Source organism: Echeneis naucrates, chromosome 6, assembly GCF_900963305.1.
Source record: "Echeneis naucrates chromosome 6, fEcheNa1.1, whole genome shotgun sequence".
Lineage (NCBI taxonomy): Eukaryota > Metazoa > Chordata > Actinopteri > Carangiformes > Echeneidae > Echeneis > Echeneis naucrates.
The window spans coordinates 6,834,825-6,852,564 of record NC_042516.1 but is presented as its reverse complement, the minus strand read 5'-3'; the positions used below and the strand labels follow the sequence as shown (position 1 = coordinate 6,852,564).

The 17,740-nt window shown below is 39.0% G+C and overlaps 1 protein-coding gene across 2 annotated transcripts in view; it reads right to left on the bottom strand.

Moving 5' to 3' along the window:
* The window catches only part of LOC115044896 (myelin basic protein), a 40,044-nt gene that overhangs the window by 5,168 nt on the left and 17,136 nt on the right, over positions 1 to 17,740 (bottom strand). For both annotated transcript variants that reach the window (XM_029504213.1, XM_029504214.1), the window contains exon 3: positions 14,318 to 14,396. In XM_029504213.1, the coding sequence (XP_029360073.1) occupies positions 14,318 to 14,396 (79 nt within the window). The remainder of the gene's footprint in view (positions 1 to 14,317; positions 14,397 to 17,740) is intronic.

Genomic DNA, 17,740 nt, shown 5'->3' with positions numbered 1-17,740 from the left:
GCAATGCATTCTAATCTGTACTCCACCTAAAATAAAGGAAGTAGGCCGCAGTTAATATCTGTGCTGTTAGGATATCAGATTTTTACTCTAGGACAAGCGTTTCCCCAAGATAATGATCAAAATATTCAACATAAAAAATGCATCACTTTTACAACCTGAACAAAATATAGAGGCCGAACACCAGACGTGATGGTCTTATCATTTTTACTATTTCATATTATATAATCATATCACCATGTATATCATTCATTCCCCCTGTGAATATGTTGATGTTCCCTAACAAGAGAACCTCTGATGGTGTTTTTCAGTGGCCCAGAGATGCCCTTAAACCATCCATCACCTCCTTTTTTTTTTTTTTTTTTTTGGTACAACTTGTGCCTCAAGAATACAAATGGAAATCAAATTATACACAGCGGAAAACATCCTGACATGGAAGAAGTGCATATTAAGTCTGTTCGGAAATAAAAAAAGTCTGTGTCTTGATGACTAACTTGTTGATCGGCTGACATCCTGCGTGCTCATTAAAAGGTGTTCAGGGATCGGGGGTAACCTCCCAGCTTGTGGAGAAATGTTGACTAGTGCTGATGACTAAGTGATTAGTAGGCCAGTGGAAAAAGCTAAAATCTTCCCTCAAATGACAAAGTGACTTAAACCCTGTTGCTTTTACCGCTATTGCTCCGGGATTAATCATTATTTTTATCTGTGCTTAGCCATCACTGGATATGCATCTGAATAGTGAGTGCCCGTTACCACCCACTGTTTGTAGTGCTACAGTGTTCAGCGTTGTTGCTGAGGAATGCCATTAAACAGAAGACTTTCTCCAGCTCCTTTACTTGCTGTTCATGTCAAATATGTCTTATTAATTTTGCTAAGGTAGGAGTTTTAGCCACATGAGCAAAGTGCAATAGAAAAAAAAAAAGTGTACAATAGGCTTTCTATGAAATAATCTTCCAGGTCACAGCTGTGCAAATCTACTGTATATTATTACACACGTGTTTTATGGCGACAGGCAGGAAATTGGGACAATATCCGGCTGCATGACTTGGTTCAAGGAGTGTAATTAATGTAATCTGACAAGGCCAGCATGCAGAATAGTGAAGCTGTGCCGTCGTTTCTACTGTAGGGAATTTCCACCTTATGTGTATCTACATGGAGTGATGCCTTTTTTTGAAAGCACAACATTTTCTCACATAACATGGGGAATTCCTGCTATAACTTCAGCTCCCATATACAACCCAATTAGATGACAACTGCCCAGAAACAGCCAATCAACCAGCAGATAGCAGAACTTCATAAAACCCTCAGAAAAAAATGTCTTTCTTTCCAGCTATGAACAGGCATTTTCAATTTGTCATGATTAAATATCAGTGTGCTCTGCTTGGAGATATTGATATTAGTGGAGAAAAAAATAAAATAAAATAAAATAAAATCACTTTTCATGGTGTATGTGGATTTTTCTCATAGTTTGTTAAGTTGCTGCTGAACAGAATGGAATAAAAAAAAAAAAAAACAAGCTTCTTTCTCCCATGTATAGCCCTGAACCACATTAGAAAGAACTCTCCCCCCAGTTACGTGTCCATCACTGTTTGGATACTAATTATGCAAAGCCACTTGTAAACAACACTAAGGGCCAATTATCCTGGAGCCTGAAGCATAACACTCCAGAGAGGAGCAGGGGTCTGCTGGGAGCGTGCTGCCTTTACTTTGGCAGCTCCTTTCATAAGTACAGGATTTACTCATGTGTTGCAATCCCAACATAATGAGAAGCGGAGAAGGCAGAGCGTTCAGGATCTGCTGTATGTGTCCTGTCAAATACATTGCTCAGGAAACCTGCCTTCATCAGCACCAGGACATGTTCACCTTATTCAATAGAATATGTTCATCTTCTGATAATCTAAACAGGACCCTGTCGAGATCTGAGGATGAGCAGACAGTAGCCGGTTGCCTCATCTTGATTAACAACTTCACAACGTCCCTGACAACTGTAGTGACAAATATTTCTCGTGAAATTACACTGTTGTTGTGCCACCTTGGAGTCCCTAAACAGATGTCATCTCTTCTTTGACCTGGGATAAACAGATAGGTAAAGAGACCAAAAACAGCCACTAGGATCTGTTGAGCTGAGACATTTAGTAGGGAAGAGGTATGCAGGCAGTGGGTCTCAATCTCCTCATTTTTCCTCCTCTTCTTTGGTGTGAAGAGGATGTACAGCCGAGCAGCCAGGACAACAACAAGGACTGTGGTGGGACTGAGGCACGGGAAGCATTCCTCTGAAAAAACACCCATCGCTATGCGGCCCAAGACCAAACTTCCCACTCAGGGGTGAAAAATCTTTCTGCTGCTGCATTCATGCTGGATCTAAAGCAACCCACAAGCCTGGAGAGAAAGACGCTCTCTGTCCTTGAAACCCCATCTGGCATTCAGAAAGTTAGGCCTCCAGAGATTCTTCTGGACGAGATAACAGCTACAGCGGGAGCACTCCCATCTTATAGCTCAGGGCATGTTCTTGACCTTTGAACTTTGAGCAATTGCTTCAAATGAGGAAGGCAAAAAGCTGTGACCAAAAGGGCAAGATAGCTGGAAAGCTTAACCACTTTTTTGGTGTGTCCAGACACTGAATTTTGCAAACTGCAGTCAAGAGATCAGGCATTAGCTACCTTTAGCCTGATCCTTGCTGTAACACAAAGCAGTATGAGAGCAGCACTGTTTATCCAAACAGATGTGAGGATAGAGGCTAGCCCCATATCATCACCAAACATATTGTTTTTTTTGTTTTTTTTTTTAATGACAAAGCCCGGTGTTTTAATAGAGCACTATCTCTCTGCCATGATAGTCATATTTGTGGAGGACAAGGTTTTCATTGGCAGCTGGTATGAATGGGTGTCTAACGTAGGACAGTGGGACAGCACAAAGGAGAAGAGAGAATACTGCTCAGCATCAGTTGATGCCATCAGCTAAGGGACATTTTCGCAACCCACGAAGACACGAGAGGTCAAAACGAATGAATACACAGACACACTGCAACATGGCAGTGGACATGACTAATGTTCTGGAGTCAAATGACAGATGGTTGCTTGTGTGAGCACCTTCCATTGACACATTACACTTCTATTTCTTGTGTGCAACCACTGGCGCAAGAAAGTCTGCAACATCCTCAGATCCAAGCGCGCATTTGAAACGTTCTTCTTTGTCAAGAACAAAACCCTCAAAACCTTCTCAGTGTTACAGCAATCAGTGGCAAACGCTATGTGCGTAAGCAAACCACAGGCAAATGTCCGGTGTCATGAATATCTAACAATCACCCATTACAAAAACAATTTATTCAATATCTGTTAATTAAATGGAATCGGATATTCTCTGAGATGTAGAAGCCATTGAGTGTCTTATCAGCCAGATGACATCAAACACCAAAATAAAGGTCAATGTCAGTAAAGCACTGACATGGGACTGTGCTATCTTCTGAGGAAGGAGGACATGGATGCTGATACTTCCACGCTCAGTTCTCACTGGCAGTGATATGAATCTCATTTCGATACAACACCTTTACAAAGAGGGGATTGGACCTCTGTGCACTTATGTCAAATATTTAATTTCGAATGTCACTGAATCTGTTCTCTTCTCTTATTAGCCGCATTTACATGCATACATTTACACACACACACACGTCTAAAATGCATTAAAGGAGTTGAATGTAAATAGTGGATATAGGAACTGAAATCCAGTTGGGCAGGTAACTTTTGGTAGTGGTCACAATATATGTGCAAATGTGTCTCCTCTGTCCAGCTGCACTGAAGGAGATCTCTGTCTACTTTAAAACACAGCTGGAAAGGCTGTTTATTTCCCAAAGCCGAACAACTCATCACAAATGTTTAATTTGGAACCATGACAAAGCAACACATAGGTATAAAATGGAGATGCTTGTCCGTTTGGCATCTGTCAGAGTGATCTCATAGATTGAAAGTGGCCACCAGAAAAACAGTTTCTGCTGACAAGCAGCCATTCAATACACACCTAAGACAACTTGTATGCTGTTTCAATCCAGATATGCTCAGGGTTAGTTTGTTGTGTTCCTCTAAGGACTCCACTGCATCTGCTCTGACACATGGGATGCAGTAGGGTAGTGCTTTTGCTCTGTCTTGGTTACCCATCATCCCCTCCCCTTGGACTCTTATAACCTCAGACCCAGCTGCTAACACACGCACAGTCACACACACACACACACACACACACACACACACACACACACACACACACACACACACATTGTACTGCCAGATGGTAGAGGCCAGATGACGTGGTCTATTGAACTCACGGCCACACTGAAGCACGACCTCTGACAACATGGCACATAAAGAGGAAGACGTAAAATGCACAGAGAGACGGTGTGTGTCCACATGAAATCACCCAGGAAAAACTGCAGACACATGGAGATGAACATGCCTGCAGAAACAGAGTAGCATTAGGAAAACATAGGCGTGCCATAAATGTTGCAGCTTTTGCTTGTTTGAATGGTCTTGAGTGTAATTATCTGCCTGTCAGAGAAAGAAAAAAAGCTGAAAAGAACGGAAAGATCAGAGGCGAGAAAGCGAGGTGAGCGGGGACAGAAAGGGAGAATCTGAACAATAGTGTCCAGCCCAAGAACACTGGTTCAGTGATGGATGGTGCCCTTTAACAATCACAGCTTTTGAGGGGGGACGGAGAGGAGGTGCTTCATGTTGGCAGTGCCAGGGCTGGTACTATCTAGTGCCAGCCGCCGCCACAGAGACAAATGACTGAGCCACTGCACTTTCATGTGTACTGATAAATGTACAGCAGTGGACCAAACATTGCAAGACCTTACATGTACCACAAACACAGAGAGATCTAAATCAGCAAATGCCCCCCCCAAAAAAAAAAAATACTTGGTTGTATAATTTTACACAACTAAGTCACATCAATCAATTCCAATTAACAACAAAGAAATGAACACTAACCCACTGACTGATATGCAGTTACGGCCTCTTTGAATTATTTAAAAAAACTGAGTTTAAAGCTGCTTTAATCAATAGTGTTACATTGGCAATGGATGAAATTACTTTGTAAATAGGTGTTGCTTGTAGAGTCTAAAGCACAGATTATTTGGTTTTACTGTCACCAGTCTCTTCTGTCATTCTCAGTGGAAGGCAGATGCTTTCTGCCCTTGCTCATCTCATCAGAAGCAGTGATTGGATTGTATATTTCCCGTAGCGAGTTTGGCAACTCCAACAGGTTTGATGGAGCAATATTAAAAGATTATCAGTCAACTTTGTCATAGAACGGTGATGATAAATGTAAGTGTCATCATGTGTAATGCGCACTTCCATCCGTTTCATTTAATTAAAATTGTCCATGGTGACTCAAATGTTGAATATGAATCATAAATGGCAGCCAGGTGTCGAGCGAAATATAACAGTATGATGCGCCACTTAGGCAGCATCAAAGGCAGCCTGGAGATAAGGTGGTCTGTATTGCAGTGGAGCCTGAGGCATATAACATTTTCCCTTCAGCACGAAAATATCCATTGAAGCATTGATCAAAAGGATCAACATTTTAAATATAAATGTACCAAGAATAGGTCTCTCTGAAAGTGGTATAGACCAGATCAAAGATGTGTTGATAAACTAATGCTCTGAAAAGACAGTTCACACTAATCTGATGGTTGACCAAAAGCTGAATTGCATTTTTATTTGAACATCCACTTGAGCTCAGGGGCTTAAAAAGGCAGCTAACACAAAGTGCACTTCCTTGATTGACAGTTCCACTAGCGGCTGGCTCTAAAAGTGAGCTTGTCAAACTGCCCAAATTTATAGCAAAAATAAAATTTCACAGCCTACCACTAAAATGATTTTGGTCTCGGGTACCGATTTCCTCCTTCATGACAGATGTTACATGGGATAAACGTTTGGATAACACACTCATAATGAGTGCATGGCCACTTTGGGTGAAAGGTGAAAGAGGGTTGCTTGCCATGAAATGGCATTCACCAAATTCCCCCTTCTTTAGTAGATTTAGGCACTGCCAATAGCAGAGCAGCTCATGTGATCATCCAAACCCCTTTTCAGACACTTGGGTGACATCAGAGACTGTATCCATCTTTAGCTAGCTTGTCACAGACATATGCACTAAAATTGAGTCACACTGCTGCTCACGAGGAGCAGGTGACGTGTAAAAATGAGATGACTTTGAGAAGCAGCATTAGTTAGGACCATTAAATCCCCATTTAACATTGTCATATTCACTTTCTCTTTGACTGAGCATTTTTACGCAATAATTTCAGTGTTTAATGCTGTATTTCTATTCCACTGTATTTAATGTGTCATATTTAGCACTTTAATTTGTCTTGAATGAACTGGCCTTGCATGAGCAGCTGCTTCTTATGAGGAATCGAGACCCTGATAACCATGAATTAGAGAGTGTGCCTAAGCTACAGGCCGGTTTCATAAAATCTTCTTCAGAATTACTTTTTTTTTAAGTTTATTTAAGGTCTTGATAGAAGACAACTGGTGCACTCTATTAGCTTATACATTCACAACTGTAGAATGTGTGTGTGATGAAGGCAGCTGTAATAGTTACTTAATATGCACTTTTATCTAGTGAAAAAAATATTACATTCTCTGTTGAAGGCAAAAACCAAAGCCAGAAGTCTGGAGGAAAAAAAGTACAAAAGCAGCAGGAGCTCTCGGCCAGATAAAAGACACGTCAGTAAACGAAAACCCAGCAGTGCGGATCACACACAATGTTGCCCTATCACCATCATCCAGATCTCTATCCACAGGCCTTTACAGGAGAAAATAGAATTTCCAAAGAACTTGGTTTTGATTCTGTTTTCACTACGGACCCATTTGTATTTTCAGAAGGTTCTCAGCAGAGTTAATGATGAGAAATGAAGAGTGCTCTGATGAACCCTGTCAGGCTTGGCGCCAATCATCATTATCTAGCCTGTTCCACCCTTAAGATTTCAACAGCAGTAGGTTCCAAATGCTATTAGAGAGGTTTTGGGTGGATGAAATTATTGATTACTGGCTAGCGCCAATATCTTACAATTTCCCTGATAGAAGTTTCAGTTTGACTTTGAGAAGGAATGAACTTGAAATGAAAATTGATCTTCAGAGGACAGTCTCTTATCATGTTATATGCAAAGCTCCATCAGCTGCCCTCTGTTTTAGTTCAAACCTGGTTATAATTTTAAACATTAAACAATCCAATCCATAAGTTATGAGAGAGTTCTTCACACAATTACAGGTATGTCAATTTTTATAGGTGTGCTGGAAAATATATTCTATTTTTCCCAACATTAACCATTTCTCACCAAACTGCAACGGGATGTACTGGGTGCTCAGTAAAGCTGCAGCAGACCTCCAGGTAAATAAAAGGAGCAACTTCAAGTTGAAAGTGTTAAATTAGATAACAGGAAGCATCTGAGCTTTCTTCAGGCACACTGACACAGAGTCATAGATGTAGCATAGTGCGGTAAAATTCACAATTAAAAACATCTCATAAAAAGGTTTTGAGCACAGCAGTGTGGTTGGAAAGAGAAACAAACCAGTGTGTGGATTAGGGTTAGGGTTTGTGGATTGATCTTACCAGCATGTGAAACAATAATAAAAGATATTACTTTGAGTAATGATCATAATGTATCTAAAAAATAAATCATGAATTATAGAGAAAGGGATAAGCCATTACCTCATTAAGACCTGGACACACCAAAGCAAATCACCAAATCAGAGCACATTATGCAGCATATCTGCATTCTGTCTGGCTATATAATAGTTCCCTATCTCCAGAGGCATTAACTTTTCACATTCAAGATTCGAATCGGGTTTCAAAGGAAACGTTGCAGAAACAAGTGCATTTGGCGAGTGAGAGTGAAGCTGATGTGTGGATTTCACGCACTGCAGATAATGTTCAGTATTACTGTAACGCAGTATGTAACTCATCTTTGCTTGTTCCTTATTAGAACAGGGGTCTGTTAAAACGTCCGCTGCTGGATTTGTCAATAAGGCACAAGTCTTTTAAAATAAAGTCTGATGTGTCATTTTCAATACAATATTTAAATACATACATAAATGCCAATAAAAAACCATCACTAACTTCTTGAAAGGTGCTTCATGTAGTTTATGTTTACATTCATACTTTACCATGCATCACTGATGAAGCCTCCAAAAGGAAACACTTCAAGTATACAAATTCCATTTTATTTACAGCTTTGTTTACTATCCTATAATCTTCTCCGTAATCATCCCAAAAAAAACTGTGAGTATCTAATTCTAGTTTTCTGACTATGAATTATTATTTTCTTTTTCAGGTTATTGATGCTGCATTACTACAACTGTGTGTTTTTGTATCACTGTGTCACGTGGACTGCTTATATGAGTTTAAACTAAATGTATTCAACTTACATACGTACATGCAATAAGATTTATGCAGTTCATTAGATGATTATAGTGGCTTTTTTGAAAAATCGCTTTCATGACTGCAAGCTATTATGAAGAGAGAAAAAGGGAATATAAATACATAGAACTGTGAGGAGGACAGAAAGAAAAACTGAGATCGTAAGAGAAGGAAAAGGTTCAGATTACAAGTATTTGTATTCTGTTAAAATCTCCTAGATTAGTTTATGTCCTATATAACCTTGTTTCTGAATCTTTACATTATGAGATATAATTAGCTTGTAAAGGAGAGAAAAAAAAAAAAGGTATCCATAAGAACATTAGATCATATAATCATATTCTACAGCCTGTATGATTTTGTTGTGGGTTTTTTTTTTTATAATCCCAGCTATTTAGATTATCAGATGCATCTCGTCCTTCACTCATTAAATCCTCTGTGGTGTCTCATGCTGCTTTTAGCCAGAGAATATTACATTATCAACTTTCCCAGCAGCCTTTTCACACAGTTTCCAGAAGAAAGCAGGATTACATTTTTGCAGACTGTGTGGTTTCTCTTCACAGACTCTGTGACATGAAGCTGAAGGCGATGTGCTCAGGCCTCACTCAGGAGTGGTCTTTTTCCCACTGAATGCTGTTGACTCTGCTCTTTAACTCTCCCCTGTTTAAATACCTAATACTGGGAGGTGCGATCTTATTTTTGAACTGAAAACTATAAAAGAATAACTACAAATACATTTGGCTGTGGATATAATTTTGTCTAATCTCCCTTAGTGTTGTTATTGTCTCTTCAGCCGAGCTTTATGTATGAGAACAGGTTGACCTTGATTGGAAGTGCTGACGTAAACTGTATTGATTCATTATAAGTCTTCTTGAGTGAGTGTGGGTGCAGGGGGGTTGGACTGAAGCTCAAAAACACACTAATTATTAAGAAAGGCCTTCTCAAGACAATATCTTCAAAGAAACAACAAACAAACCCAAAAAACTCATCCTTGTAACAGGGGTCACCATCTGGAACAACTGTTCTATATCAGCAGTATCATCAATATAATTTAATCTTACAGTATGGAAGTTAAAGTCTATTATTTTCAGACTGATGTGCTTGTTCTTTCTTCCTTTTGTTGTGTTGGGTATAACTGTGTAAAGAGGGGTATATGTATATAAGCTTTTGCTTCTACCTAAACCCTTTAGGTTGCATAACTGAGTGATTTACATTTTGTTTTACTGAAATGAAGTTGTTAATTCATTCATTAATATACCCTCCATTGGGCTGTTATAATTACCAAAAGGTTTGATTTGAATAGTTTCTGGATTCACTATTTATTGAGTGACTCCACATTTTACATCAGAATAGATTTCATTGTTTTCCTTGAAACTGGCATTAATAATAAATCTTTCATTTAAAATTCAATTAAATTTAGGAAATTGGGTTTGTGATCAATCATTTGATCATGACTGACAACTTTTGTGCGGCTGATATTGGATTGTGTGTTCTACTTTAGTGATGCCCTGAGCATTGTGCATGGAGCCAGTATTCAGAATTTTACTCCAAAAAAAGTACATCGCCACTCCTTTGTTGTCTTAAAGGAAAATTATTGATTCCCACTGTCTGTCCAGAAACATTTGTAAATGAATTCACTTGATGCTTGATTTATATCTCCAGTACATTGACAGGAAAAAGTCAACTGCTGACAGGACATCTTATATGAAAATACTGTTTTATCTATTCAGTCTTATTTTTATTGTAATGGGACATATAAAACCATCTGCCCTTTTCTTCTATTTTGCCCCAAGGTGGCGGGTCGGGCGAACATCCCATTATGTTCCTCCCACTTTTGTCTAGCTCTCCTGAGTTCACCCTGTGATGATGGAGAAACAGTGACCCAGACAAAGTCAGGTCGGAACAGGCAGACAGACGGATAGAGGGGGTCTGTTTTGCCGAGTGGAGATCTTTGGCAGGCTCGGTCAGGTAATGGAGCCATAATGGGCTTTTAACAGCCGCACAGCTGATGGTGGTGTTTGCCCTTCAGTGGAAAAGGACTGCAAACAGGAAGTGCTGCATAGAGACATCCTCAGACACTGGACAGGCCAGGATGAATCATGATGCCCGCTGATGACAACCACACCAAAAACAGACTCCAATAAAGCACTGCTAACCTGTGCATCATAAATCACTCACACTGTGTCTATTTGATTGAAATTCCTTTTATTTTCTTTCACTCGCACCTTGAACCAACCTAATGGCATTAAATTACTTAAGCCTTACTGCACAGCTAAAAGGAAGGCTTTAAATGTATCATTTAACAACAAGGTTCCCTCTGCATGAGTTAGAAACTGAGAAGAAAATGGGATTTTTACACACTATTGCAGAGCAGTGCTGACTGAGCAAAGAGTAAGTTAAATATTAAACAGAGTGGGATGTTCGCATGAAGACAAATACATTTTCAACCAATAAGTGTCTTCCATTTTAGAGACACTTGCATTAAATTCCTTACATTTTCTCATCGTGGGCTTCCTGGAGATTCTGAGGAAGCAGAGGCAACACAAGAGACTATTTTAGTTTAAGAAAATATCTGAAGCGCTTTAAAGATGAACTAGAAAATAGAATACTGAAGCATAAACAACCCTGGTTATTAGTTGACTAAATGTTCCTTATGTGGGCAGCTTCTTTGAAATATCATTTGTGTCAATGGTGGATCCTCCCAGTCTGCTCAATGCTGATCAATGACAGGCATTTGATACAAGGGGCATTAATTAGCTACAGAAGAAGGAACGTGTCCAGTGGCTATCAGCTCAGTGTGACAAAGCCACAAGATAAAAACTTTCCTACAGATAATCCAAAATCAGAGAGAACAGAAAGGGAGCGAGGCGGCTCTGTTATGCTGCACATCTCCCTGGGCACAAAGCAGGCGTCACATCAATATGGACACACAAATTCAATCACGCATACATGCACCAACACACTTCAATATGGAAACACACACACACGCATGAACACACAGACAGAAACACAGTTAGGTTGATGAATTGGTTTTGCATAATGTTATTAGGTCAATATTGACCTTTCATAGAAAAGCAGTTGGTTAGCATCCCTCACCCTCCAATGCAGTTTCGATGATTTCTGATTTGTTGCATAATCAGTCAATACAGCTCTGTCTATGCATGAAAGGACAAACCGAAGGAAGATACATAATGAGATCAGATTCCTTCATATTATTATTACCATTGTCCTTATTATATTATTATTTCCATAATTTTTACTGTAATCCTGCACATTCCCTGTAGACATTTTCTTATGGTTCTGTTTGTTTAATAGGCAAAATTGGTTTTAATGGGATTTACAAAAGAGTGTATATCATATTATATTAGATTTAGCTGTGTTTTGGGTCTGTTCCCTTGTGGGTTTTATGATGTTGATGTGTAATAACTTTAGTGCTAAAACATGAATCTCTATCCTTTTTTCTCACTTGCCCACTCACTCAAGGAGCAAACATTTGTGGGTGTTATGCATTCCATGAAAAATAATCTTGCCAGCACCATAGTGCAAATTTAGGATATTTGCCAATTATGTGACACAATCAGCAAACACACATTTAATCTGGAAAAGGACTAACCACTCAAGATGCACTCAAAATAAACTAATTAAATGATCACTCTACCAGAGCTAAATAATATGAATGTGTGGAAGTAGTATATTCAGAGAGCCACTTTATAGATGATCAAGAATCCAGTGCTGATGGATTTTAACTGAGTAGATTTTCTATTAGCACATTCTTCTTATTATTACTATTATTATACAAAGTGTGTGCTGCAGCTATTGGTTATATTCATAGACCCGAAGATTTTTTACCTGTAGAAAATAATTTAGCCTTTGTTAGACGCTGTAGTTTGCAATTCTTTGTGTTGTTTATTTGTGTCACATAGCTCACCATGGTGTAAGGTCTATGAACAAGATCTCTGAGGTGTCAGCCTGAGATATTTTAACTGCCTATAACTTTTTGGTAACCTTCAGAATGTCTGTTTAAAGATCTTGGCAACTTATACTGAATAAATTAAAAAGTAGATTTCAGCTTTAGCCTTATCTGTTTACAGCTCATGCTGTTCCCATCCTTTAAGAAACGTACACTTGAAGAAGCTAATACAATCAAACTATTATCTTGTGCTACTGTAGTCAGTTCACATGGCCAGATCGTTCCTCTCTCTTGCATTTCACCTCAGCTCACTGTGAAAACAATTGAGGCTGACACAGAAGCGAGACAACAGGCTGCACTTGTTTTCCATCCCCTATATCTTGAACATTTGTTTCTTCAATTTTAAAGAAGTTGTCGACATCAAGAAATGTTTATTTTCTTGAAAACTGAACCGCCAACTTTTCTCCTTAACTTCTCCTTCTAGTATTACCTACTATGATTACTTTTTCTGAATGACCCAACTCCCAAAAGGCAGCTTTGAGAAGCGAACACACTATATGTCTCATGATGATGTTCGGCTCAGGGTGTTAGGAAAATGTATAAACAATATTTTTCTTCACCCTGAGGCTGCATTTTTACGCCGCTCCTTTAATCAATGCTGACAAGAGTCCACAAGCATCCGAAACCCTGATGGGCTTAGGAGAAGAAAAGACATGGGGGATTTTGACTTCAAGGGTATGGTAAATTTACAATTTTAATTCAATGTACCTAAAAATAATGCTGTGTGCTCACAGAAGGCATTTAGATTATATCCCATCAGAAAGTCTAATCTACTTTGTCGCTGAGTAAAAAGATCTGAGCAGGTGCCTCATAAAAAAAAAACAAAAACAAAAAAAACAAACAAAACAAACATCAAATTTGCACAGACAATTACACATTTCTTCTACCCTCAGAGATAATCTTCCCATGACGCAAAATAATCTAACATTGATATCAATCAATTTAGTGTTAAACTGTGTTTTGTGTTGTGGCTTAGACTCTGTCCTCATCTGTTCAGCCGGAGTATTACAGAAGAACTTTACAACCATTTAGCTTTAACACCAATCATGTCATAGTGGTTGATGTTAAATGGTTGGTGTGGCTGAGGGAAAAACTTTTAATGAGCAAACCTGAGAGAAATGAACTTTGATGCCTGTTGCTGAGACCTTTCAGGTCTTTTCATTATGAGTAGAATAGTTGACTTCCATAAACAAAAATCCATGTGTTTAATATTTCACCAGCCAGAATGATCACACCAAGCAGAATGTCACACTACAACAAGTCATGATAGCTGAGGAGCTACTCTGTCAGGGTGGTCCTTTTTGATTCCCCAGATTTTCTCAAAGCACATTTCAGTGCTGTCCACTGACTAAGGACATAAGAAAATGAAATTACCAAAAGAAGTTTTTGGACAAAAGAAAAACTCATGTAATTATTAATGCCTAGAATCACAAAATTTTGATGAACACTAACCCACAGTGTTATTTCAGCACATTTGGTTGTGTACTGTGTGTGTGTACATGCACGCGCGCGCACACACACACACACACACACACACACACACACACTTCAAATGAAATACATAGGAACAGATAATGTTACTTTACCAGAAATCTGTTCTTTTTTCGCTCCTCTTTGGTGCAATGCCCTGCAGAGGCTACTGTTTTCAAGCAGTAATACATAATTGATTTCTGCTACACAGAGATCTATAAACATTCATGTTTATACCCGTGTATACAATTGTGGACTTGCTGATTCCTGAAGCAGTGACGCAGTATTTCAGATAGTATCAGGGAACATGTCCTGTATTAGTTCAGCAACAACTCAAGAAGTGAAGTCTGTTAAAAGTGGTTAGTTTTCTGAGGTGTCTGGTTAACAAAGATGGATTTTCATAATAAGTACAGCAATATGAAAAATGTGAGTATGAATGTGAACTAAAACTGATGTCTTGTGACCTCTTACCAAAGACTTCATCTTGCGTTTCAGGATCTACTGCTGGTGCTGCTGCTGTTTGCACCGCTCTGGGTTCAGGCGATGAAGCCTTTAATAGGAGCACAAAAACAGAAGTCAAAAAAATAGGTGAGGTGCTGAGGTACCATGGCAACAGGGCAGACAAAGACCAACAGACAGAAACACAGAGAGAACAAGTGAAAAAATACATCATCATTATTTAATATTTCAAAAATAGCTGTTTTGTACCATGCACTACATATGCTGGGATTTGCCCATTTCTGATTCCAGTTTTAATGTATTTTGTTCACATGTGTAATACGTTAACATTTCATATGGCTGCATTCACGTAAGAACATGAGCAGCATTAGGTTGGTTTGCCCCCCCCCCCCCCCCCCCCCAAAAAAAAGGGGATCAGAGTGGTTATTAAAATGTATTAGTCTGTAAGTCAATTCAAACGAGCCATTTTACACAAAATGTCCAGCTGTTGTCTGCACAGTGGGACAACAGCTGGGCTGGACTGATTTGGTTCAAAGTTTGTGATTTCATTCAAATGTTCTGCATCATGATTACACCAGTTTTCCGTTTCAGGAATAAGCTCATTTTAATCAAGCATCAACAATCTGTAAAGTAGGTATTTTTACTAGTTCTTGTAGCAGCTGAAGGAGAAAAAGGGAACCTGGAAATTGGCAAACGAAAAAAAAAAAAAAAAAACTCAACTCAAAGCAGATCAACAACTCTGGATCATGGATTTGTGGTGTCACATTTGACATTTAAACTTTTGTCATGTGTCGCTGTCTGACCCTGACTAACATCTTGGAGTACACAAGTAAATTACCACATTTGATGTTCTTTGGCAGCAGTTCATTAGGAGTTAGGCTCCCTTTAGTGGCATCTAGTCAACCAAATCTCTGTATTTGCTAATCCTCAAATTCTATAAAAATCCTCTTACTGATTCCCTCCTCCTCCGTTGTACACTGATATGTATACTTCCAAGTGACAGTCAAAAACAGATGGCAGATGGCTAAGCAGCCAGGGAGAAGGGTAAGCGAGTTTGACTTGCAGCTAATAGACTGTTGAGGGCACAATCTGTATTTTAATGCACATCATTGTTACCATGGTCACATGTATCCTGGCCATTAGAGGAAGATTATTTTAACACCCACATCATACAATATCTTAATGTTTTCAAGTATAGGAGCCAAGAGTGTGGAGAAACTGAGCGCAACCTAAACATTATTCTTTGACCTGCGCCACCAATCAGCTTTTGATCAGGTAGCCATCCTATAACTAATAACAATAGTCTTGCAATCCCAGCTCACATTGGGCAAGGGCGGGGTACACCCTGAAGAGGTCATCGGTCCATCACAGCGTCAACAACCAAATAAATGAACAACCACTCACACTCATTTTGACCTACGGACAATTTAGAGTCACCAGTTGACCCAAACATGATTTCTTTGGACGGTGGGAGGAAACCAGAGTACCCTGAGGAAACCCATGCAGGGAAGAACAAACTGCAAACTCCACACAGAAAGGCCCAAGGCCTGGAAATCAAACCCATGCCGCCCTACAGCAAAATGTTTGTTCTATCATTTCAAGTGATTAATGGCAATTTTGCTGTGTCAGTGCTCTTGTCACTACAATATGGCACCATTTTCTTTTCCATCATTGAAGTATTTAGCATTCCAACCTTGATAGATTTCTTTAACACACAGCCACACAGACACAACTGTCTTATTTTTCTCCGGGCCTCACATTTTACAACTATTGAACATTTTCAAAGTAATTGACAGCTACCTTAACCCTGAAATGATGGTGACTGGGTTGAAATCTCAGGATGGCCTTTGGTCTACACAGTTTAAACATGATCAGCCTTTGGAAATAATAGAACAAATTTAAGAATAAATTGCTTTCATATCCATGTAATATATATCACAGGGAATGCTAATGATGCTCAGAAAGATGTGTAAACATCATTAGTGTGCTGCAGCTAGAATTAAGTCTCTGATAGGGAGAAAATGGGGAGGAAAAGAAATGTTGGTATTTTTTTTTCCCTGCGGCAGCAGCTGTCAGTGTGACTTCACACCTACTTGCCCCTGCTGGATTATTATATATCCCAGAGCTTCTACAGAGGTTGGTCCTGTAGGCAGTGACCCCGTGGCAAGAAAAAGAGATCAAGAAAGCACCTAAATCTGGATTTAAGTTTGGAGGACAGTATGGCTTCTCAAAACACAAGAATGAACGCATTGATGGGTGGAGAATGTGTTAATGCTTTTAATGTGTGTTTACAAATGTGTTTATCTGCTCTGCTGTGAATTTCATGTCTTGCTAACAAGCTTACTACCCGTACTAGAAGCTGAGCACTTCATTACCTTTATGTAAGTAGGTTACATACATTATAAGGTCATGGAGTCCTGTTGACATATGGCACGTCTACTGTGACTCATTTCTACACTGTGTTGGAGTTAGAACAGCCACTTCCTCAAATGGAAAGGGACACAAGGGTGGGGGATGACCTAGGACTAAGTAACACAACAACTGTGGCTTTAACTACTTGAATATTGCACTAAGCTTTGTTCAAAACAAGGGGTCTTGCACTTTTCAGTAGCAGATGTCACTACATGTTTCTAAAACTATACTTTGTAAAAATGCCCCTTGTATGCCCGTGAGACAGTCAATCCACACCATCACATCAATAAAACTGTAATGCCTTCAGCCAAAACTAAACTATCAGATCTGTATCTTTGAGCAATTTGAATTCATTTGTAACAGATTCTCATTAAATGACTTCCTTGGGCCTGTGCAAAACAGTAAGCTAATTATAACATTGCCATTTTCTAGCCATAACATAAAAGTTATTGAAAATAACAGTAGCTTTGCTGTGACCTCTGGAGTTGACACATTTAAATTTCTTTACATTGTTTGCATGTAAAACGAAAATATAATATATCCATTGAAACAAGTAAATACCAAAAGGTGAATTTGATGAGTTGTATACTATATTCTAGATTATACCAGAATTTATGCTACTTTATATTTATATGCAGCTTTAGCCTCTGATTTTGACAAATACTTTTCTTTTCACAAACAGGTCACCTCTAAACAGTCAACTCATATAGTGTTGTCTTAATTAGTAAGCTGGTAAATTTGTCTGAAACAGAGAACTGACTGGTAAGAATTTAATGCAGTAAATCTGCCGCATTAATTACTTGATGTGTGAGACTGGAAAGTTTGAAAAGTGTAGGAGTAATGACAAACAGGGTTAGGGCCTACAAAACAGTTATATTGCTTATTGCATATTGTGGCTAATGTTTGTGAATGTGCTTGCTTGTCAGCTTGCACACTCAGCCAGGATGGTAGCCACTTCAGCTCCACTCAACTGTCTGATTTGGTGCCAGAGAATTGGAATTGAATCAATGTGCTTATGTAGCC